At 53.0% G+C, this 23,324-nt stretch overlaps 1 protein-coding gene across 1 annotated transcript; it reads left to right on the top strand.

The window, feature by feature from the left end:
* Positions 1-3,819: 3,819 nt before the first annotated feature.
* On the top strand, positions 3,820-22,077 carry IL11RA (interleukin 11 receptor subunit alpha). Its single transcript, XM_056848675.1, has 12 exons — positions 3,820-3,922; positions 5,226-5,286; positions 5,794-5,960; positions 7,718-7,832; positions 9,540-9,572; positions 13,308-13,471; positions 13,577-13,740; positions 14,869-15,010; positions 15,574-15,669; positions 19,228-19,330; positions 20,662-20,744; positions 22,046-22,077. Exons 1-12 carry the CDS (start codon positions 3,823-3,825, stop codon positions 22,060-22,062), a joined length of 1,245 nt encoding a protein of 414 aa, XP_056704653.1. The 5' UTR covers positions 3,820-3,822; the 3' UTR covers positions 22,063-22,077.
* Positions 22,078-23,324: the final 1,247 nt, after the last annotated feature.

The following is a 23,324-nucleotide window of genomic DNA, read 5'->3' on the forward strand; positions in this document are numbered from 1 at the left end:
AATTCTCTCTCTCATGTCTCCACTCAGTCATTTTACTTTAAAGCTAAAAAATCCTGGACTCTTCAGCCTTTCCTCATAGGGAAGGTGCTCCAACCCCTGAATCATCCCGGTTGCTCACTTTGGTACATTTCCCAGCTCTGCAGTGTCCTTTTTGAGATATGGTAACCAGAACTGCACACAGGTGCTCCAGATGAGGCTGCACCAATAATATACACAGGGGCATTTCATTATTGGCCGTTTTGTTTTCAATCCCTTTCCGAATAACCCCCAGGAGAAAGTTTGCCTATTTCATCACTGCCACAGACTGAGTCGACATTTTCATTGTTCTGTCCATTACAACCCCAAGATCCCTTTCCCTCCCAGTCTCAGGCAGTTCAGACCCCATCAGTGTATATTGTAAAAGTTAGGATTTTTTGTCCCACAGATCACGTGAAGGGATAGTATCGCTTTACTCTGCTCTGGTAGGACGTCACCTAGAGTACTGTGTTCAGTTTTGGGCCCCACACTTTAAGAAGGATGTAGACAAGCTGGAATGTGTTCAGAGGAGGGCAACAAAGATGGTGAGGAAAGGTTGAAGGAGCTGGGAATGTTTAGCCTGGAGAGGAGAAGACCAAGAGGGGACATGATAACCATCTTCAAGTACTTGAAGGGCTGTCATATTGAGGAGGGTGCCGAGTTGTTTTCTGTTTCCCAAGAAGGTCAGACCAGAACCAACGGGTTGAAATTAAATCAAAAGAGTTTTCGTCTAGACATTAGGAGGAATTTACTAACAAAGCAGTTCCTCAGTGGAGCAGGCTTCCTCGGGAGGTGGTGAGCTCTCCTTCCCTGGAGGTTTTGAAGCAGAGGCTAGATGGCCATCTGTCAGCAATGCTGATTCTTTGATCTTAAGCAGATGATGAGAGGGAGGGCATCTTGGCCACCTTCTGGGCATGGAGTAGGGGTCACTGGGGGTGTGTGGGGGAGGTAGTTGTGAATTTCCTGCTTTTTGCAGGGGGTTGGACTTGATGACTCTGGTGGTCCTTTCCAACTCTATGATTCTATGTGCAAGTATCACACTTGCCTACAGTGAACTTAATTTGCTGCCTTGTGCCTACTTGACCAGTTTGGAGAGATCCTTTTCTGTCCTCTACCACTCTTTGGCCAGTCCCTGGTGCGGGCTTCATGTACAGGTACATTCTATGTCTGTTGCTGGGAAGGTGGCTGCAGAATTTTTGAACTAGAGCAAAGTGCATTCCAGGTTAATCCAGCCCCAGACATTGGGACTGCCCTGGCAGTTGCCCATCTTGTGCTTCACAGGGCCTGCCAGTGATAAGGCCAAAGGGTTCCTCAGAGGTCATCTGACCTGCCCCCGCAGCCTAGCCTCATGCAGGGAATTCCCTGTAGCCAGCATTGCCTCGAGGCCATTCATTTGGTGGGGCAGCACATGGACAAGGAAGCCGCAACACAGAAAGAAAGCTGCCCCCTCAAAAAGCAGCCTGACCCAGAGTTTAATCACCCTGGTTGGGGTGGGGGAGAGTAATTGGACTCTTTCCCGGGAAAGCACTCTTTCTGAAGGGTCCTTTATTAAAACCAGATTCTGGGAGGAGCCGTCTGCCCGTCACTCCAGTCACACACTAAGCACTCTGGAATGAACTCTATGACCCAGAGAGTAATTTTCTTCCAAGGTCTGCACAGCGAGTCATGAGGAAAGCCAGGGAGGGGGCGGGAGAGGAATCTCCGATGGCGCTCCAGTTGCAGAACTAGCAGGTCTTTCAAAGGAAGTTCTCTTGGCCCTGGAGCCTGGGAATCAACTCGTGAAAATAGCTCTCAGAATGTCTGTCATTGTGTTAAGTGCCCTCAAGTCACTTCCAAATTCTGGTGACCCTATGAATTAACAGCCTTCAAAATGTCCTTGCCTTTGTAGCCTTGCTCGGGTCTTGCAAACTAAAGGCTGTGGCCGGTGTGGTGGAGTGGTTAATGAGTGGTGGATTCTAATCTGGACAACTGGGTTTGATTCTCCTCTCCTCCACATGAGTGGTGGACTCTAATCTGAATCAACCTTTATTGCTCATTGACAAATTCTTAAGCATTTATATTGTACAAGGGAAGCAGTTTTACAGAAACAGCCTGATCCCTTAAAGCTTAGCACAGAATAGAACCATTTTGTCATGACAATTTTTCAGCCATTACATGTGTTAGTTATTTCACAATCTGATAAATTTTCTCAGTATCAGCATCGAGATCAGATAAGAGGAACAGCATAATCCAAGGTTCTAATGGAAGATCATATTTGGACTCTAGTCTGGGGAACTGGGTTTGATTCCCCATTCCTCCACTTGAGTGGTGGACTTTAATCTGGTGAACCGGGTGTGTTTCCCCACACCTACACATGAAGCCTGCTGGGCGACCTTGGGCTTGTCACAGTTCTCTCTGAACTCTCTCAGTCCCACCAACCTCACAAGGTGCCTGTTGCAGGGAGGGGAAGGCGATTGTAAGCTGCTTTGAGACTCCTTAAAAGTAGAGAAAAGGGGATATAAAAACCAACTCTTCTTCCCCTTAGCTGAGTCAATCAATCTCCTGTTGGGTCTTCCTCTTTTTCCCCTGCCTTCAACTTTTCGTAGCTTTATTGTCTTTTCCAGGGTGTCCTGTCTTCTCGAAATGGACTGGTGCACTTTTTATTTAGGCCTGGTCTTCTCCCGTGGATGTTGCCTGTGGATGTGGTGGTGGACGAAGCGGATGCAATGCTGGGAATTCTGCAAATGCAGCCTGCAGCAGGTTTTATCCTTCAAACAGAACTGCACGGGCTCAGTATATCTTTAAAAGGGGGAAATCTGCAGACATTTGGGAGGTGCATTCACAGAACTCACAGGCATTGCGTCTGGTTTGGTCCTGCAGTAGGGTTGCCAGGACCCCCCGGCCACCGGTGGGAGATGCAGGGGTAGACTTGCCAGATGTAGGTTGGGAAACTCCTGGAGATTTGGGGTGGAGCCTGGGGAGGTCAGGGTCCTCTGTGAGGCACCATGCCACAGAGTCCACCCTCCAAAGCAGCCATTCTCTCCAGGGGAACTGATCTCTGTAGTTTGGACCTGAGCTGAGCTGTAATCCAGGGGATCCCCCAGGTCCCCCCCCCAGGAGGCTGGCATCCCTATCCTGCAGGGAGGAGACTGTCTCAGAGAGCATCGTGTCTTGGGGGCTTTTAATCTGTGCCCTTCCCATTACATGGACCACAGCTTCTGAAACGGTCACCTAGGATGGCCCTCTACGGGATGTATTAACTGCCTGGCACGGGGACAGAGGAAGGTCCTTTGTTTCCTGCCTCTGATTTCTGCCTGTGCCAATATTTGCCTGCAGAGATTAGTTTGGTTTTTCCTGTACAGGGATCAGGTGTCCCCCTCACCAGGGAGAGGGGGTGGTCCCCCTCCTCGTATCTTAGGGGAAATAGGTAGAGCGTCGATATGGCAGCCCCTGGGCTCAGCCAAGGTCCTCCGAAACACAATCCTGACCTTTCTTTTCAGGAGAAAGGCAGAACAGTCCCCTCTTAAATAAGTTGAAGCAAGAAGGGACTTACTTTCCAACTTGCCATGCAGGTCTCTTCCTTGGCCAGACCAATCTGCATTGTCCTTCCAGATTTTATCCTTGATCCCCCAACTTTTCATGTTTGGCAAGAGTCTGGGTTAATTTTGCAAATTCCACTGCAGTTGAAGTACTTCCTAGCATGATTTTTCTCTACAGTGATTCCTACCACTCTTGTGTTACCAGTTAGCTGGCTTGAAAACAAGACTCCTCTTTTGGCCATCTGGCTAATCCTTTCCACTCTCTTGTCCCCTCCTCCTTGGCTTCCAGATGCTGAGCCTGGTCTCATGTATCGGCAAAGTGGCGGTCCTCTCGGCGGCCATCTTGGTGACAACATCCATCACCATGTCCGGAGAATGGGGAGAGGAAGGTCAGTGGAGAGCCGCAGCATGGGGGTCTGAAGGGGTCTTTGCAGAATTGTGCAGGATGAAGTCCCAGCTAGGTTTGGGCGGACGGCATCGCCCGGACAAGAGCCGGGCATCCTGAACGCTAGGGCAAAGAGGGAGGAGGAGGAGAAGGAGAAGAAGAAGAGTTGGTTTTTATATGCCGACTTTCTCTACCACTTAAGGCAGAATCAAACCGGCTTACAATCACCTTCCCTCCCCCTCCCCACAACAGACACCCGGTGAGGTAGGTGGGGCTGAGAGACCTGTGACTAGCCCAAGGTCACCCAGCTGGCTTCGTGTGTAGGAGTGGGGAAACAAATCCAGTTCACCAGATTAGCCTCCATCGCTCACGCGGAGGAGTGGGGGAATCGAACCCTGTTCTCCAGATTAGACTCCACTGCTCCAAACCACCGCTCTTAACCACTACACCATGCTGGCTCTCCACATCATGCTGGTGTGGAGAGGCAGCAGGTGAGCACGAATTTGGAGCAAGGAACCGAGGAGAGCTCCGAGAGAGAGAGAGACAGTAGATCGGTGGTGCAGGGGGGTGTCTTGTACTGAGAGTAGGACCGTTGGTCCCTCAGGTTGGCCCAGCTCCAACTGGCAGCTGGATCCTCTTCAGGGTCTCAGGAAGCAAGAGGCCTTCTGCCCTGCCACTTGCAATCCAGGGGGCTGAACCTGGATCCAGTGGGATCCACAAGCTCTCTCTGCTCAAGGCCTTGGGCAGCTCTGCTCGCTGGCAGCCACACCTCTTTCCCAGCCCGGAAGCAGTGTCTTCCCCCTCCTTCTTCCTCCCACCCCAGCACGCACCAGGCAGCCACCACGGATTGGGGCTCCTGAGTCAACCGAGCCTTTGTGCCCCGAGGGGCCATGGCTCAGTGGCAGAGCATCTGCTCAGCATGCAGAAGGTCCCAGGTTCAATCCCCGGCATCTCCAGTTAAAGGGACTAGGCAAGTAGGTGATGTGAAAGACCCCTGCCTGAGACCCTGGAGAGCTGCTGCAGGTCTGAGTAGACAATACTGACTTTGAGGGACCCAGGGTCTAGTTCAGCATAAGGCAGCTTCAAGTGTGGTCATGTGATGCATTCTGCTGTCAACAAGCAGAGAAATTGGTCTGACTTTGCTGAAGGAACAAAACTCACCCTACTGTCAAGGGGTGTCTGTGGTGGTGGGGGGTACTTATTTCAGTTTTTGTTTGTTTAAAATATGTATATGCCCACCAGAACCCAAGGCTGGTAAGCACAGTGTAAAAACTGCCGAGCCTCATGCTGCTGCATCTCTCTTCCAGGGGTGACTTACGGCCAGCTGGGAAAAGATGTGATCCTGCCGTGTGCTGGAGGGAGCCCAGGGTAGGTCCAGCCCCAGAAGCGCATATGCGCCACCTCTGGGACGAGGAAGGGGCCATGCGCACTCCATGTGGCTTCAACCCTCTCAAACGCAACTCCCAGTGGGACTCCCTGGAGCACCCCCCCTATTTTCTCATGCCCCGCCCCACAGGCCAGAAGGCGTGAGGAGAAGGTTAATGCTTCGTATTATTCAAAAGTAGCAATGACGCTTCAAATTAAATTGAGTTTTGAAACCAAATTTTACATACAGTTTTTGCATTTTTAACATTGTGCAAATTTTTCTTCTGTCTCCAACCCCCCATCTGCCCAACCCTTTCACTGAAGCCTATCTCCCCGATAGCCCCTTCCTATTCTTCCACCACAGCCTGTGGGCCTCTGTGATGGCCTGTGATTCTGGAGCACCACGCCTGGGCTTGGTTCTGAGTAGAGTTGTGCAATCAGGGGAGCAGGGGGGGGGGCTCTGGCATGCACATCCCTGGCCTCCCGCTCATTTGGCTCTCTGGCTTGCAGGGCTGTGCTGGAATGGCAGTGGAACGGAGCCCCAGTGTTGCCAGAGGGGTCCACGGTCCAGCAAGGGCAGCTCCTCCTGCCCCGGGCTGAGCGCTCCTCCGAAGGCGTCTACAGCTGCCATGATGCCGGTGGACTCCTGCTCAGCTCTGTCACATTGCGCCTGGGCCGTAAGTGCTGGGTTTCCTTCAGGGGCCCTGTGTTGTCCAGTGTGCATATAAAAGAAAAAGGGAGTGGTTTTGGTGGCAACCCCATAGGGCAAGGCAAGAGACGTTCAGAGGGGGTTTGCCAATGCCTGCCCCTGCATAGCAACCCTGGACTTACTTCCTTGGTGGTCTCCCATCCAAGAACTAACCAGGGCCAACCCTGCTTACCTTCCAAGATCTGACAAGATCAGGCTAGCCTGGGTCATCCAGGTCAGGGCAGAAAGAGGGAAGTCACAGCTGACTTATGGCCACCCCGTAGGGTTTTCAAGGCAAGAGACGTCAGAGGTGGTTTCCTATTGCTTGCCTCTGCATAGCCACCCTGGACTTCCTTGGTGGTCTCCCATCTAAGTATCAACCAAGGCCGACTCTGCTTAGCTTTTGAGATCTGATGGGATCAGTAGGGCTGTTGAAAATTTTTTTTTGGTAAAATTCGGATTCGGCAAAATTCAGACCATTTTGGTTCAGAAAATGCCAAAGTCCAAACTCCCCCGATTCGGATCCGTGCAATTCAGCGCGAGATTCGAGTTCGGGGGAAAATTCGGCCGAATACAGCCATTAAAAACATATGTGTGCCTTTCCACGGCTCCTGGGGGGCATTTTTGGGGTTTGAGGTCCCAAACTTTCAGCGTAGCTTGAGGGGGCCCTTCCTGCAAGAACCCCCAAGTTTGGTGACGATTGGGGCAGGGGCCCCCGAGTTATGGGGCCTGGAAGGGGTCCCCCCCACCTATCTGCCCATTGGAATGAATAGAAATAGACCGTTTGGACTCGGAGTTTGCAAAACCATGCAAAGCAACACGTGGCGCAACCTTGGGAGTTTACAAAGCGCTGGAGGCGCGGTTGCCAAGCGGAGGGAGACTCACCCAAGTCGCACCGCCGCTCTCTCCCCCCCTCTCAAACCAATGCGGCTTGGTGCTGCACCCCAAACGGGGAAAAAAACCAAAGCGCACGAGTCGCGGTTGCCAAGTGGCGGGAGACGACTCACGCAAGTCGCACCGCCGCTCCCCCCACCCCCTCTCACACCAATGCGGTGCAGCTGCACCCCAAACGGGGAAAAAACCCAAGGCGCACACAAGTCGCACTGCTGCTCTCAACTCCAGGCGAGGGTGGCCAGGGGCAAAAAACCGCCGCACTGTCGCACTCAAACCCCCCCCCTCGGCAGAACGGGCGAAAGCCCCCCTTTGGTTCCCCACCCACAGAAACTGCTCCTCCCACCCACATACACACACAGACTCTGCTTTCCCCACACACACGAGAAAAGGTATAGAGGAAAACCCCAAAAATGAAACTGTGTGATGTCCTCTTCAAGCAAGAGCACGGAGGAGAAGTAAATCCAGTCCTATTCCGGTAAGCATCAGCCACTCGGCCCAGTCAGGAATCAGATCTCTCAGCACCGCCACCAAAATGGAAGGCAATGATTGAATACAGTTGGGACGGGAGGGGAGGGACAGGAGTTTTTAGACGCTTCTCCTGGCCATTTCAAAAGTGACAATCCCTGCTCTGACTGGCCAGGAGAAGACCCAGCTTGGCCACCATTGGCCGCGGGAGAATGCTGCTTACAAACTGACGGTTATGCTGCTGCTTCGGAGCCCCCGAATTTGCCAAATTTATTGGTGTTCGCCTGAACTTGCTGAATTCGGCTCGTCGTTTTCCTGTCTGTGTCTTGGTGAAAGGATGGGAGGCAGAGGCCAAGCTGGTCAGGTGTCTCTTCAACTTTCCCATAGGAGTCCCTGGGGTTCCCTCCGTCTCCTGCAGAGCTTCCAACTTTGAGAACTTCTCCTGTTTCTGGACTTCCAGCACGGAAACCTTCCTGCCCACCAGATACATCACCACCTACAGGTACGGGCGTGTTCCTGTGCTCCTGAGGCAGCTAAACCTCTGCTTGGCCTGCAAGGCTGTGTCTGTGAATGGTTGCATCATGATCCAAATGCATCAGTGGAAGGAGGCCCCATTCAGTAGCTTTTAGATCAGGCTCCTGTTCCTTCGGAGGTGGCTCCCTTGCTGTCAGGGAGGCCCTGAAAAGCCAAGTTCCTGAAACAAGAAAAAGAACCCCGAGGAAGCGTGGACATTCTGCCAGCATGGTGTAGTGGTTAAGAGCGGTGGTTTGGAGTGGTGGGGTCTGATCTGGAGAACTGGGTTTGATTCCCCACTCCTCCACATGAGCGGTGGATGCTAATCTGGTGAACCCGGTTGGTTTCCGCACTCTTACACAAGAAGCCAGCTGGGTGACCTTGGGCTAGTCACACTCTCTCAGCCCCACCTACCTCACAGGGTGTCTGTTGTGGGGAGGGGAAGGTGATGGTAAGCCGGTTTAATTCTCCCTTAAGTGGTAGAGAAAGGTGGCATATAAAAACCAGCTCTTCTTCTTCCTGGCCTGATCCCACTTGTGGTTCTGCAAGAGAATCTCTCTGCCCCATCTTGAGCTGGCTTCCATGCCACAATCCACCCTAGCAGGGCTTTCTCTTCCCTCCCTTGGCTTGGCAGATGCTTCCCAGACAGAACTGTGGGTCCCGGGGTATGCGCTGCCCCATCCTTCCTGAGCCATTGACCATGCCAGCAGAACCAGGGCCCTGGAGGGATCCTGCCAGCCTGCCAGTCACTTGCTGGTGGTTTGTGGCCTTTCTGGTGCAAAGGGTGGCGGAAGGCGCTGCAGTTTTCCAAACCCCGTGAGCTGGCCCCAGCCCTTGGAAGGAAGACCTGCCCAAAGAGTATTACCGCGGGTTTCCATTACCCCGTCCAAATGGATACTCACGAAAAGATTTGGCTTCCCAGCTGATGGGAAAATGCAGGGAATTGCTGGCCGGCCACCCAGCGGTCCCCAAAACCTGCAGGGTGAAACGGCAGAGCAGCAGCTCAGAGAGGGCTGAGCAAGGTGCCCCCTCCTCCCCACAGCAAGCCATGGAGGAGACCCTCCACCTTAAGCAGCAAGTCCATAAAGGTCCAAAAGGTGCACACTCCAAAGCCAAGCCCCACGCCCGGCTAGTCTATTGTGGGGCTTTCCTGGGGCCTCTTCGAAAGGGAATGCCCGGCCTGGTTTATTACTGAGGCCAGCTTGCAGAGGACACACCTCCACAAGCATGGCCGGCCAGCTGGCTGCTTGGCCTGCTCTTGGCCATCTTCTGTGCATGGAGTAGGGGTCACTGGGTGTGTGTGGGGGGGAGGCAGTTGTGAATGTCCTGCATTGTGCAGGAGGTTGGACTAGATGACCCTGGTGGTTCCTTCCAGCTCTATGATTCTATGAAAAGTGGAGACTGGGGTGTGTGTGCTTAAATCAGGGACAAGGCCTTCCCAGACAGATTCTATCAGCTAGTCACAGTTATCGTGGGGGTGGGGGTATAAAGGGGAAGCATGTGAAGCTTTCCCAATGCTGCAATTGGTTGATACGATCACTTGGCACGACCCCGATCCCGTCTTCCGTATAGCAGCACCAGCAGCGCCCGGGAGGAAAAGTGGGCAGCTTCTGCCCTCGGAGACGGAGGGCCAGGAGGGCTTGTCATGCTGGAGCTCCTGCCCCTTCTGATCTTGTTCTCTCCCCCCCCCTTCCAGGAAAAAACTGCGGCCAGGTGATGAGAGGGAAAGGTAAGCAGATTCAAGCTCTGCTCTTGGGCTCCTGTGAGGGTGGGGAACGTCTGGGGAGGGGGACAGGATCTTGTAGTCGGGAAGATCTCGTTGACCAGGCCTCAGTCCTAGAAGAGGCCGCCCCTGTAGGTGCCCGGATCCCCAACAGATGCTCACCTGGACTTGAGTGAAAACCCCAGTGGGAAGATTCATCACCTTTTCCCGTTGCGGAACTCTTTACATGCTTTGGGAATTCTCCCTCACATTTCCCCTTAATCTGTAGTTTAGAAGAAGCTTAACAAGGGTTTCCTCCTAATTCTTTCTGGCTTACTTTGCAAAGTAGTTGCCTTTCCGTCAACAACTTCCAAGACTGCCTAGAAATTCTGTATCCCGTAACTCCTTTCATCTATCTATCTATCTATCTATCTATCTATCTATCTATCTATCTATCTATCTATCTATCCTTTATTATCCTGCCTTTCCTTGTGGGTCTAGGTGGCTTACAATAATAGTTAAAACCATTTTCAGCTAAAACCAAAACTAAAATAGCAAACCCCAAATGCCGTCCTCACCCACCCCAAAGCTCTGGCCTTGCAGCCCCTCCTGAAGATCTCCAAGGAGGGGCCCCCTCTAACCTCTTCAGGGAGCCCCTTCCACAGAGCCGGAGCCACGATGGAAAAGGCCCTGGCCCTAGCTGAAGCCAGACGAGCCAGCCAGAGTGGTGGGATGGCCAGCAGACAGCTGCCGGACTATCACAGTTGGACCACAGGGACACAGGGAAGGAGTCTCTCCTTCACTGATGTGGGTCCCCAGCCATGAAGGGCTTTAAAGGTCGTAACCAGCATCTCGAATCAAACTCAGGAGCAGACTGACAGGCAATGAAGCTGTTTCCAAATGGGCCACATCCGTTCCCACTCACTAGCCTCTAGCAATAGTCAGCCGCCACATTCTGGACCGGTTGTAGTTTCTGGTTGTCTTCGAGGGCAGCCCTAGAGAGGTCTGGGAGGGCCAGCGGTGGGCCGGCACTCATATCAGATTTGCCCAAACCAGGATGCCTTCCTCCATCCCCCGCTGCCCCACCTTGTGCTTTTCTTCTGCAGGCTGGCCAAACTCATTCTCCGTAGACTTTGCTCACAGGAGATTGCCTGGGGAAAGGAAAGGGGTGGAGGGCTCCTTCCTGGGGCTTTCGTGTCTGGGCTCAGCACCTCCTCTCCTTCACATGCAGAGGGGGGGGCATTATCACTGGGTGGGCGTGCACAGAAGCCTCCTCCTCCTTTTCCTTCCAGGGCTGCAATCTGCGGCCCAGCTGCGACCTTGCAGGAATGTAAGAACCTGGCGGCAGGCCAGGAGAACAGGAATGCCCCGGGGGCTGTTTGTCTGCCAGTGCCTTCTGTGTGCAGCATGTCCTGGCAGAGAAGATGGGATATTCCTGAGCAGTAATGCAGCTCTGGGCCTGGGGGAAGGGGGAGGAAGACATGCCTCGTCTGGCTTTGTCACAACAGAGAAGGGCAAAAACCCTACCCCCTCCGTAAGGACTTGCAACCCGTGTTACATCTGATCTTTAGCAGTTGCGTGATGCCCCCATCCCCGGTGCCTCTGCCAGCCTCTTCAGCATCATGCTCCCCTGTCATCCTTCATGGCAAAACACACACAGTCAAGCGCACTTGACTGCAGACCCAAAAAGGAGCTCTAGAGAGTTTCTCCCCCAACAAAGGAACAGCTCCCCCTTGCAGTCCCCACTCCATGTCCCTCATTTTGCATGTCCCTTGTTTTTGTGCCGAGTTCTACATCTGGTTAGCAGAAATGAGGGACGTGCATACCGGATGGGGAATACACTTCTGGGCAGTAGTGTGTGTGAACAGGATCCTGGGGTACGGGTGGACCATAAGTTAAATATGAGCCACCAGCGTGATGCAGCAACAAAAAAAGCTAATGTGATCTTGGGGTGCATCAATAGGCATAACATCCAAATGACAAGATGTCACAGTTCCGCTGTACACTTCTTTGGTCAGGCCGCACCTGGAGTATTGTGTGCAGTTCTGGAGGCCTCACCTCAGAAAGGATGTGGACAGAATGGAGCGGGTGCAGAGGAGAGAGAGTGAGGAGGATGATCAGGGACCTGGAGACCGAGCCCTACAAGGAAAGGCTGAGGGACTTGGGAATGTTCAGTCTGGAGAAGAGGAGGTTGAGGGGAGACAGGATTGCTCTCTTTAAGTATGTGAAGGACTGTCACTTAGAGGAGGGCAGGGAGCTGTGTCCCTGTTGGAAGCAGAGGAAAGGACTCGCAATAATAGGTTGAAATTGAGGGCGTAAAGGTACTGGTTGGATATTAGGAAAAAGCTTTTTACAGTAAGAGTTGTTCGACAGTGGAATGAGTTACCTGGTGAGCTACCTGGTGAACTCCACCTCAGTGGCAGTTTTTAAGCAGAGGCTGGACAAACACTTGTCAGGGATGCTCTAGGCCAGCGGTTCCTTAACATTTTGAGTCATGGAGTACTTCTCAGGGGAGAAATTCATCACAGAGCACTAATTTTCACACAGCACCTATATACTAAACTGAATGACAGTTGTTGTTTTTTGTTTCCAATCTCTTCACGGAGCACTAGGAGATGTTTCGGGGAGCATCAAGTGCTCTGTGGAGCACAGTTTGGGAACCGCTGCTCTAGGCTGATCCTGCATTGAGCAGGGGGTTGGACTAGATGGCCTTTATGGCCCCTTTTAACTCTATGGTTCTTTTTTTTATTTATATAATTGAAGGGGTACAGGAAAAAAAAGGGGAAGGGATAAGCGTTGTAAATATAAAAACAGTAAATATAGATATTATGTAAAAAGTAAGCTCAGTAATATATTGTAAATTGTATATTATAAAACATTTTCTATGGTTCTATGATTCCACATGTGCTCCTGGATCTTCAGCTAATCTGGGTGCCAAGCCATGGGACTCAAGCCCACCAACGCTGGACCCTTCAATTGAGAGGTGGTTCCCATCCAAAAAGGAACAGGGTTCCCCCTCTCAATTTCAGTGCAAAGTTGTCGACATAGAGAGACAGCAGAGGGCAGAGCAAGGCCACGCTGGACCCATTGGCCATGTTTTGCGGCCTTCCATTTTTAGCAGAATTTCAGGCCCTGTGAGAGTCTGGTGTTGGGGGCGGGGGTTTGGAAGTGAGTGGACTTGGACATGGGGGGGTCTCCCTTTGCCTCCTCACCTGCCCCTCCCATCTGCATTAACTGTTCCCAAATGCTTTCCTGCTGCCCCTACTATCAGTGTCTGCCCTAAACCGCCCTTGTTTTCACAACTGCCACTGCAAATGTAATCATTTGTTTCCTTGGAATAATGAATGGAGCATCCTCAAGGCGGCTTGCAAATCTCCAGTGCCTGAAAGCACCTGACTGTAGTGGGCAAAAGCCCCAGTTTAGCTCTGCCGTCCTCCAGGTGGAGCCTGGAATTCTCCCAAAATTGCAGTCGATCTCAGGACTACAGAAATCAGTTTCCCTGGAGGAAAAGGCAGCTTTGGAGGGTGGGGTCTAGGGCATTGCATCCCTGCTGAGCTCCTTCTCTTCCCCAAACTCCCCCCTTCCCAAGCAGCACCGCCTGGTCTCCAGGAATCTCCCCAGCCCTAGTTGACAACCCAACGGATACGTCAGCTCCAGGGTGCAACAGATTTCTTGTGCGAGCCAGGAGTGGGTTGGGGAGAAGACGGCCGCTCAGCGGAGCCAACTGTGCTGACAGTCTCCTCTCGGTTTGTGTGCGGACAGGTCCAATTCCAGCGACGTGGGGCTGTGCATCCAGGGCCCTGCCCACCCCCACTCCTGCACCGTCAACAAGTCCCACTTCTGGAGCTCCTACCGCATGAACGTGACTGAGGTCAACCCCCTAGGCTCCAACTTCCGCCTGCTGGACTTCACCGTGCAAGCCATCCGTAAGTCGTGGAGGTGACAGTCTGGAGGGGGGGAAGAGGGGCACTCTGGGCATGAGCCAAAGCCCTCAATGCGTCTCACCCCTCCCTCTGCCTGGTTCTCTCCAGTCAAGCCAGATCCCCCCGAGGGCCTGCGGGTGGAGCCAGTGCCGTCGGCCCCCCGGCGGCTGCGAGTGAGCTGGGAGTACCCCTCCACGTGGCCCAATGAGCCTTATTTCCAGCTCAAGTTCCGGCTCCAGTATCGCCCCGTCATGCACAGCTCCTGGTCCATGGTGAGTGATAGACGCTGGGTGTGAGTTCTGGCAGAGGGGTAGGATTGGGGGGCAGGAATGAGGGGTACTGGTCCCATGTCATCCCAGTCTAGAACTGGCATAGCACGGAGGTTAAGTGACAGAGCTTTGACATGCAAAATCCCTGGTTCAAATCTCACTTCATGCAAACCACTCTTTCTTAGGGCTCAAGCAGGCATAGAAAAGATTGCACCTCTTCACTGCATTCTCCTGCAGCCTCAGTATGCCTTGGGGCCATGTAGAAAAGGCTGAGGAGGTTTAACCCTTCAACCGCCACATGCTTTTGCTAGTGGTAATCAGCTCCCCCAAATTTAGGCTGCTGCACAAGCGTAGTTTGCATTTTACAGACCAACGGAAAAATGTGATCCTTCATCGCATCTGTTATGCCCTCAGCTTCAGTCTCTCCTTTGTACAATCAGGATAGTGATACTGGCCTACCTTACAGGGCAGTTGTAATGATGACTGAGGTTGTGTAGGTGAAGTGACTTCAAGGCTAAACATGTTCTTCAAATGCTTATTGTTTATTTCATCTTGCCCCGTGCCCACCCTGTGTGTTATTGGCTTCTTTGTTTACTTTAAAGGCTGTGTGCCTCTTTTCTTTCAAAACCTAAAACCAAAGCACAGGTTGCCAAGTACTTGGAGCACTTAGTACCATGGCCTGGACTTGATAGGTTTTGATGCAATGATTGGTATCACACCAACACTAAAAAATAGACGTTTGACTCAGACCTTCCCTGGTCCTAGCAAAGGCTGCCTGGCTGAACGGCTGCTTCCGTTGGCACTCCCGTCTTACCCCTCCTCCTCTGACTTTAATAGGATTTTTAAAATAGTTTTGCTCACAAATATTTCCAGCATTCCAATCCAAGAAAATTTGTGGACAAATCTGCCCTGAGTACGCTCTTGTAGTAAGCAAGCAGCTGCAACAGGGACTTTGGAGCTGTTTTGAGGTCAGGCCGCTTATGTGTGGAGCAATAGACCTCGCCCGCCTCTCCGTCTCCTGCCATGGACTGAGGAGGTGCCCTGGAACTCTCCCTGCCAGCTTGCTTGCCAGAAAAGGCCAGGGGGGCAGCCTTCCTGGACGGTCGATAACTGCGTGTCCCACGTTGGCAGGTAGAGACAGCCAACGTCTCCGAGCTGATCACCGATGCCTTCATGGGCTTGGAGCACGTGGTCCAGGTGAGCGCAAAGGACTTCCTGGATGCTGGGAGCTGGAGCGAGTGGAGCGGCGAAGCATGGGGCATGCCTGCCCTGGGTAAGTCACTGCAGCAAGACAAGGGGAAGGGCCGAGGAGGGTCAGGGTTCAAGGAGTTGAGGCACACAGGAACTGCCATGAGGGAGGCAGCCAATGCAAGAGCTCAGGTCCCAGGGTCTGCACTCGGTGGGGAGTTCTGCCTCCTCAGGGAACGTTTGAGGGAGGGGCTGTGGCTCAGCAGTAGAGCATCTGGTTGGCATGCAGAAGGCCCCAGGTTCAATCCCCGGCATCCTCAGTTAAAGGGACTAGGCAAAGAGGTGATGGGAAAGACCTCTGCCTGGGGAGCCACTGCCGGTCTGAGTAGACAATACTGATTTTGATGGACCAAGGGTCTGATTCAGTAGAAGGCAGCTTCATGTGTTCAGGTGTTCAACTGAAAATAGGCTCAGGTAGGAAGTGATGTGAAAGAGCTCAGCTTGAGACCCTGGAGAGCAGCTGCCAGTCTGAGTAGACAATATTGACCTTGATGGACCAAGGGTCTGATTCAATATAAGGCAGCTTCATGTAACTTCTGGTTCTCTCCTACAATTACGGGCCTCCTCTGTTCATTGGTCTCTTTCCAGGGCAAACTCTGGCACCCAGCGAAGCAGCCACGGCAGCCATCGAGCCAGAGAATCCTGCTGAGGAGCCCTCTCTGGCCCCCAACAATGAGCCTGTTGGTAAGACCCCAAGGGCAAACCCCACGTGCGAGTCTGAAAGGCAAATGAGGGCCATGTTGTCTGAGCATCTTGCAGGGGTGAGAAGGGAGCCTCTTGGGACCGCTTAGCCTCTTGTGAGCTTCCCATAAACAGCTGACCAACTTCTTGGCCCTAGATCAGTGATGGCGAACCTTTTAGAGACCGAGTGCCCAAACTGCAACCAAAAACCCACTTATTTATCGCCGAGTGCCAATGCGGCAATTTAACCTGAATGCCACCCCCAGAGGGGGCCCAGAGGGAGAGGCTAAGGTTGCCAAGTTCCTCTTCATCATGAGTGGGAGGTTTTGGGGTGGCGCCTGAGGAGGGCGGGGTTTGGGGAAGGACTTCAGTGCCATAGAGTCCAATTGCCAAAGTGGCAATTGTTTCCAGGGGAACTGATCTCTATTGGTTGGAGATCACCTGTAATAGCAGATCTCCAGCTAGTACCGGGAAATTGGCAACTAGTTCCTTAGTGTTTTCTCTCTACATATCAAGACAAATGGAAAGGTGTTTGGAGGATAGCTTGTGGGCACTTCAAAGGTGGAATAGGACTGCACGCCCCTCCGCCCGCACAGACCCAGAGGGTGCCGGAGAAGCCGCTGGAGGGAAAGAAGGAAGGAAGGAAGGAAGGAAGGAAAGAAGGGAAGGGAGGGGGAAAGGGAAGGAAGGGAGGGAGAGAAAGAAAGAAAAAGAGAGAGAAAGGGAGAAAGAAATGGAGCAAGGGAGAGAAAGAAAAGGACAGAGGGAGACAGAAAAAGAAAGAGGCCATTTATGCATGGGAGGTTTTGCGTTGGATTTGCCACTCGGTGGGGCGCGGTGGCAGGCTTGTGAGAGGCGAGCAGGGTGGGGCAGAGGGCGCCTCCTTCGCACCCACCGACCAGCCATGCCCCTCCGCCCGCACAGGCCCAGAGGGCGCCGGAGAAGCCACCGGCCATGCCGAGTGTGAGCGCTCGGCTTCTGTTCCCCGCTCTCCCACCCGCCTGGCCAGCCGCGCACGCTCCAGTGGCGGCAATGGCGGCAGCTTCTGTGGGAGAGTCCGGGGGCCACTGCCAATGATGTCGGAGGTTCCCCACCCCTGGGCTACAGCCTCCCCCATCCGGGGCGGGGCAGAGCCGGAAAGGCCAGCGGCTTGGAGGAACCGTGCGTGCCGGCAGAAAGGGCTACGCGTGCCGGAAGTGGCACCCGTGCCATAGGTTCGCCAACACGGCCCTAGATAGTGATCCCCAACATAGAATCACAGAATCATAGAGTTGAAAGGGACCACCAGGGTCATCTAGTCCAACCCCCTGCACAAAGCAGGAAACTCAAGATTACCTCCCCCCCACACTCCCAGTGACCCCTACTCCACGCCCAGAAGATGGCCAAGATGCCCTCCCTCTCATCATCTGCTTATGGTCATAGAATCAGCATTGCTGACAGATGGCCATCTAGTCTCTTCTTAAAAACCTCCAGGGAAGGAGAGCCCACCACCTCCCGAGGAAGCCTGTTCCACTGAGGAACCGCTCTAACTGCTAGAAAATTCTTCCTAATGTCTAAATGGGAACTCTTTTGATTTAATTTCAACCCGTTGGTTCTGGTCCGACCTGGGGCAACAGAAAACAACTCGGCACCCTCCTCCATATGACAGCCCTTCAAGTACTTGAAGATGGTTATCATATCCCCTCTCGGTTTTCTCCTCTCCAGGCTAAACATACCCAGCTCCTTCAACCTTTCCTCATAGGACTTGGTCTCCAGACCCCTCACCATCTTGGTTGCCCTCCTCTGGACACGTTCCAGATTGCCTACATCCTTCTTAAACTGTGGTGCCCAAAACTGAACATAGCACTCTAGGTAATGTCTAACCAGAGCAAAGTGATACCATCACTTCGCATGATCTGGACGTGGTGCCTATGGGCACCAATGAGCCCACTGGAGCTTTTTCTGGCACCCACTCATGTGTAGCAGAAAAGCCGTCAGGGCCTCTACCTAGCAAGCCCTGCCTGGGATAGCCTTTTCCCAGCTTAGCCTTCTGCTGCCCAGCTGATGGTGGTGGACACCATGGGCTCAAAATTCCAAATTGCCGCCAGTGGAGGACACCAGGCTTTGGCACTTTGTGCCGACACTTTACCCTTCAGAAGATGGAAAGTTCATGAATGTTCCAGGGCTTCTAGTAACTGAGCCAGGGAAGGCTTGCAAACAGCCCATATCCACCTCATCATTTCACCCTCTTTTGTGCAAACTGGCAAATCCATTCTCACCTTTCACTGTGGTGAATTACGGCATCGCCCTCTTAGCCTTTATCCTCCAGGTTCTTACCACATTTACTTATTCCGGAGAATCTTATTTAGATTTTTTGCTTATTTAAATATTTATCTTCTGCCTCTCCTTGTGGTTCAAGGTGGAGCCCACGTGATCCACTGTCTCTCACCCATTGGACAGCGCTGCCCTCACCTCACTTGCCCATCCTGCTCAGTTCTCAAACCCCAGAGAGCCCTCTTTTCTGTTTCCCCACAGCAGTGAAGACACTTTTCCAGACTTCACCTGGGTGCCCCACAAAGAGGGCTGTTACCCCCCTCAAGAAGAAGGAATGCCCTTCCCTCCAGGGCCAGATAAAAGGCAGGCCAAGGGGTCTCCTTGTGGGGAAGAGGAGGGGTGTGGGGGGTAGGCAGTTGTGAATTTCCTGCATCGTACGGGGGGTGGATTAGATGACCCCGGTGGTCCCTTCCAACTCTATGATTCTAGGGGAGGCTGCCCCAGGGCCTCCGTTGCTGGTGGTACCATTGAGGCAGATGGAGGGGCTTGGGGGGGGGCACTGTTCTGGCTCACACTGCCAGGATTGCTGCTGGTGCACCCAGGCAAGCTACCTGCCAAGAGGCACGTGCTTTTTTGAGAGAGACCGACAGGGCAGTGTAGACCCTGCGCTGCAGCTAGAGAGTCAGACAATGAGCAGCTTCCCAAGGAAAAGCCCAGAGGCACCGGGGGGGGGGTAGACAGGGGAGGGGGTGTTCTGAACTTTGGCCCTCTAGTTCAGCAGTTCCCAAACTTTTTGAGTCATGGAGCACTTTTCAGGAGAGAAACTCGTCATAGAGCACTAATTTTCACCCAGCACCCATATACTAAACCGAATGACAGCAGTATTTCAACTCGATACTTACCCACACACAGTGCACGGCCGCAAAAATTCACAGTTTTGAGATCTTGTCACATTTATTTTATTTATTTTTCTTTCCAATCTCTTCACAGAGCACTAGGAGATGTTTCATGGAGCACCAAATGCTCCGTGGAGCACAGTTTGGGAATTGTTGCACTAGTCCACCCACTTTCTGTGTCCTGCAGACCTCTTCTGGTGGCTGGCCGGTGGCTGGCCTCGGCGGCTGATGGGAGCAGCCTCAATGCCTCCCCATCAGCATGGGGGTGGGAAGATGTCCTCGGGGTCAGGGAAGGGGCTGGGAAGCCTTTGCTCAGGCCCTGGAAGGCCAGCTCCTCTCTCCAGGTGTGTGCTGGAGCAATTGCTGGCTGACCTGCACGGAGTCACCAGGCAGGGTCTGTTTCTGTCTCCAGCAGGCCGCAGTGACCCCCTGGAGAAGGTGGCCGTCCTGGTGTCGCTTGGAGTCTTCGCCTTCTTTGTCCTGGCTGTGATTCTCGTCTTCGCCTTCCTGATGTGGTAGGTGCCCTCGGCCTTCCAGGTCAACATGGCTTTGGAAGAAAGGCTGCCCTTTTCTCCCGGCCCCGTTGCATTCAGACAGTCTAGGGACTCCGATGCCCAGCGGGCAAGGGCCAGAAGGAAGCCTGGCCTCAGAGCTGGGCAAAGGCCTCTGCCTCCACAGCCCACTTCCTTCTGCTGCGCCATTCTGCACTGACTCTGCCCGCTGCCAAGTGCCATCCCAGCCGGTGACCCCGGTGGTCCCTTCCAACTCTATGATTCTAGGGGAGGCTGCCGCAGGGTTGGCTGGGCTCCATCCTGAGTCTGGAGATGGTCCACATAAAACAAGATGGAAATTGGCTGTGTCGCCAGCGATGGAGCAAGGAGACAAAGAGCAGAACCTCCCCTGTTCTGGAGAAGGGAAGTCCAGAGAGGCGGAACTGGCCTTGCTGTGGGCTGGAAGGGCCATCTGGACAGAAGTGCCTGTCTGGACCTGAACCATTTCCAGCCCCTTCCCTTAGGTGGGTGTTCTTGAGATGCCGACAAGCAGGACATGAAGCCAACAGCATGCTTGCCCTCAGTGGCTGGCCCTCAGAGACGCACTTCCTCTGGAAATGGCAGAGTGGTGTAGTGGTTGGAGTGTTGGACTAGGATCTGGGAGTGTGTGTGTGTTAAGCGCCGTCAAGTTGCTTGGCGACCCTATGAATGAAAGTCCTCCAAAATGTCCTTTCTTTGACAGCCTTGCTCAGATCTTGCAAACTGAAGGCTGTGGCTTCCTTTATTGAGTCAATCCATCTCTTGTTGGGTCTTCCTCTTTTCCTGCTCCCCTCAACTTTTCCTAGTATCTGGGAGACCCCGGTTCAAATCCCCACTCGTGCCAGGGAAGCTTGCTGGATGACCTTGGGTCAGTCACACACACTCAGCCTAACCCACCTCACAGGATTGTTATGAGGATAAAATGGAGGAGAGGAGAACGATGCAAGCCACTTTGGGTCTCTTGGGGAGAAAGGTGGGAAATAAATAAAGCCAACAAGTCAATAAACTCAGCTCCGTTCCCAGGTTCTATCCTGCAGTCAAGGAAGGGGCTAGAAAAGCAACCGAGGGAAGAATTAAGGGGGTGCCACCCGTTGCCCACACTGCTTTAGAGACCCGGATGCCGGAACTTGGGCAGCAGACGGTGGGCAAAAGGCTTCTCGGTGTGCTCACCCCCTGGTGTAAGGAATCTGTGAGAGTAGGAATGGGGAGGGGGTGCTGCAACCAGACAGCTGCTTTCCCGCGCAAGGAGTCGGGCGCAAGGAGCTCTGTGAGCTTTATGGCCTGCCTCACGCATTCTCCCTCCCCTTTGTTTCCAGGATCCGGATGAAGAAGCACAGCAAAGAAGCCACGAAAAACCACGACCTGCTCTCGGCCACCCTCCACATGAAGGCCTTGCCCAGTGAGTGCGGCCCGCTGGCTCTTTGGGGAGGGTGGGTGGGCAGGGGGGAGTTTGTCTGTGCCCGACTTGCAGGTGGTGAGAGGGGGAAGATGTGCCCTTTGAGCGCTGCCCCGGGGCAGGGGGCAGAACGCAGCAGACACACCGTTTGGTTCTCAAACTGCAAGTCGCGGCCCCCAAGCCGGTTGCGACAGTCTCACAGGTGGCTTGTGAGGTTCACGCTCCCAGTCAGAGATAGAAGGCTCCTTTGTCCGGAAGGGGTGGTGGGTGGTGGAAGGTGGGTGGAGAACAGAACACCGGCGACTGGTGGGCGGTTGGCAACAGTAATGTGGGGGTGGTGGTGGCAGAGATTAATCCTGACTGTCTGAGCGAGCCCCATCGCCATCCCTGTGCTGCAGTGGCCCTGGGGGCCAAGCATTAGCGGGAACCAAAGGAGTTGAGCTGTATAATAAATCTGTTTTTATTATATGCTGTGCACAATTGTATTTAAAAACACAGGGCCTAAAATACAGGCTTCCTAAAAAGTGCAATCAAAGTTACAAATATTACCAACACATAACAGTTGCTGTCAGTACATAAAATGACCAAAAAATGACCAGACACGTTTTGGCCTTTTACAGGCCTTCAACAGTGGTCATAAATACACAATTTTACAAAACGCATCCTGACATATACACAAGCGTTGTACAAGGCAAACATATATATATAAAAGCCTTTTGGAAGGAGAAAAAAGAGGGGTGAAAAATCCAATTAGTATTGCCTTAATAAATAATAGAACCAAAAAAATTAAAACAAATTGAAATTACATGTTTACCTTTTATTCTACGTGGCTTTATGTTAAAATAGTTAGTCCATGTGCCTTAAAACATGGCTTACGGCTCACGGCTCACAAAACATGGCTCACAGCTCATGGATCAAAATATTTTTTAAAAAAATCTGAAGTTATAATCCCCATTAAAGAATTCTTACTATAACAACCTTCCCATTCGTTTGGGATATTAGAATCATAGAGTTGGAAGAGACCACCAGGGTCATCTTTCTAGTCCAATTAATATTATTATTATTAATAAGGATATTAATAAGGAATGGGAGGGTTGTTATAGAAAGAATTCTTTTATGGGCATTATTTGGTTCCCCCTGACTTTTAGGTTGCGTTTCTTTGTTCCCCTTTATTTTCAGTGGGTTGGGCGCTAGCTGCACGTACGAGGCCTCTGGCCTTTTGGGGCTCTCTAGTTGGGTCATGAGCATGAGAGGAGAACCACCACCGCCAGTCCCTTGACCCCCTTCTCTTTCTCTCCGCGCAGAAGCCCAGATCTTATAGCCAGAGTCGGCCCTCCTCTGGCAGGGCAGCCCCCACCCACAAGGGGGCACGCCATCACTGAACGCGCCATCTGCAGCTGCCTTCGGACCTCCCAGAGCGATGCACGGCAGGTGCCCCCCCCCCATGCACACCGGTGCCAACGGATTTCATTGGAAAGGAGTCCCTGAACAGGACCTACAGGGGCGGCCGCCAGGGGGGTCCCTTTCGCCTGGGATCCGGCCTGGCTTTTCTTCCGGGGGCTCCAAAGCAGACTGAACTCTGGACGAGGCGGTTTTTGGACTCGTTAACAGTCTCTGTCCAGCAGAGGCCAGTGGGAGCCCAAACGGAGGTCCCGGTGCCCGTCGAGCCTGGAAAAAGGCATCATTGGCAGTGGGTGCTGGCATAGGTGGGGCGAAAAGACAGTCGCTGCTGCCCCTGCCTACTAAGTCCTGCACCCAGCGCCAGCCCCCAACCCCCATTGCAGCTACAATGTGACATGGGGCAACAGAAAGGTTTGTTGCCCCAATCCCCAGGGCAGCGTCCAGGGCAGCGTCATTTCATAAGCAATCTTTGCTGGAGCCCAGTGCAATGTGGGAATCCTCCCCCTCTAGCCAGCGGGAGGTGTCAACCAAAGGGATAACCAGAGTGTCTTGTGTATGTGCTGCTGTGTGTCTGTTTGTGTGTGTGTGTGTGTGTGTGTGCACCTGGTTGCGGTGGGCCTTTTCCAGCGTGGAAAATGAATTCTGGGTTTCTGTTTGTTCTGCAGTCTTCCTTGTACAGGTCTTGGTAAAAGACATTTGCATTATGTAGTCGAAGCAGATCCAGTTGCTTGAGTTCACCCCAAAGCAAAGTTGCGGCTTGAGCATGGGGCCCCAACTGGACTGGGAGAGCTTTGCAAAGGTGGGAAATCGGCCCATGGAGCCCCTCGGCTTCAAAGCGTCCAGATAGGCAGAGTTTCGCAAATGATCCCGAGCAAGGGGCGGGGCAAAAGCCAGGAGGGGAAAACCCGTGCCCGGTGAGGACAGGCCACACCACAGGGCTGTCGCCTTGGAGACCTGGGCCTGGGCAAGCCAAGAGTTGTCTTCAAGAGCCCAGGGGTCACAGCCACCCTGCAGGTCTGCAAAAGCCTACAAATGGCTATTGAGCGAAGGGTTGTCGCGTCCCGACATTCCGTCCGCAAGAGCCAGTATCCAACCCTTCCGCTAGAGAGGGGCAATTTGTGAGCGTGGGGGGGATCAACCCTGGTAAGATTTCAGAAGAGGCGGCTGGAGGGGAGGGGGGGT

This window comes from Euleptes europaea, chromosome 4, assembly GCF_029931775.1.
Source record: "Euleptes europaea isolate rEulEur1 chromosome 4, rEulEur1.hap1, whole genome shotgun sequence".
NCBI classification, from domain to species: Eukaryota; Metazoa; Chordata; class Lepidosauria; order Squamata; family Sphaerodactylidae; genus Euleptes; species Euleptes europaea.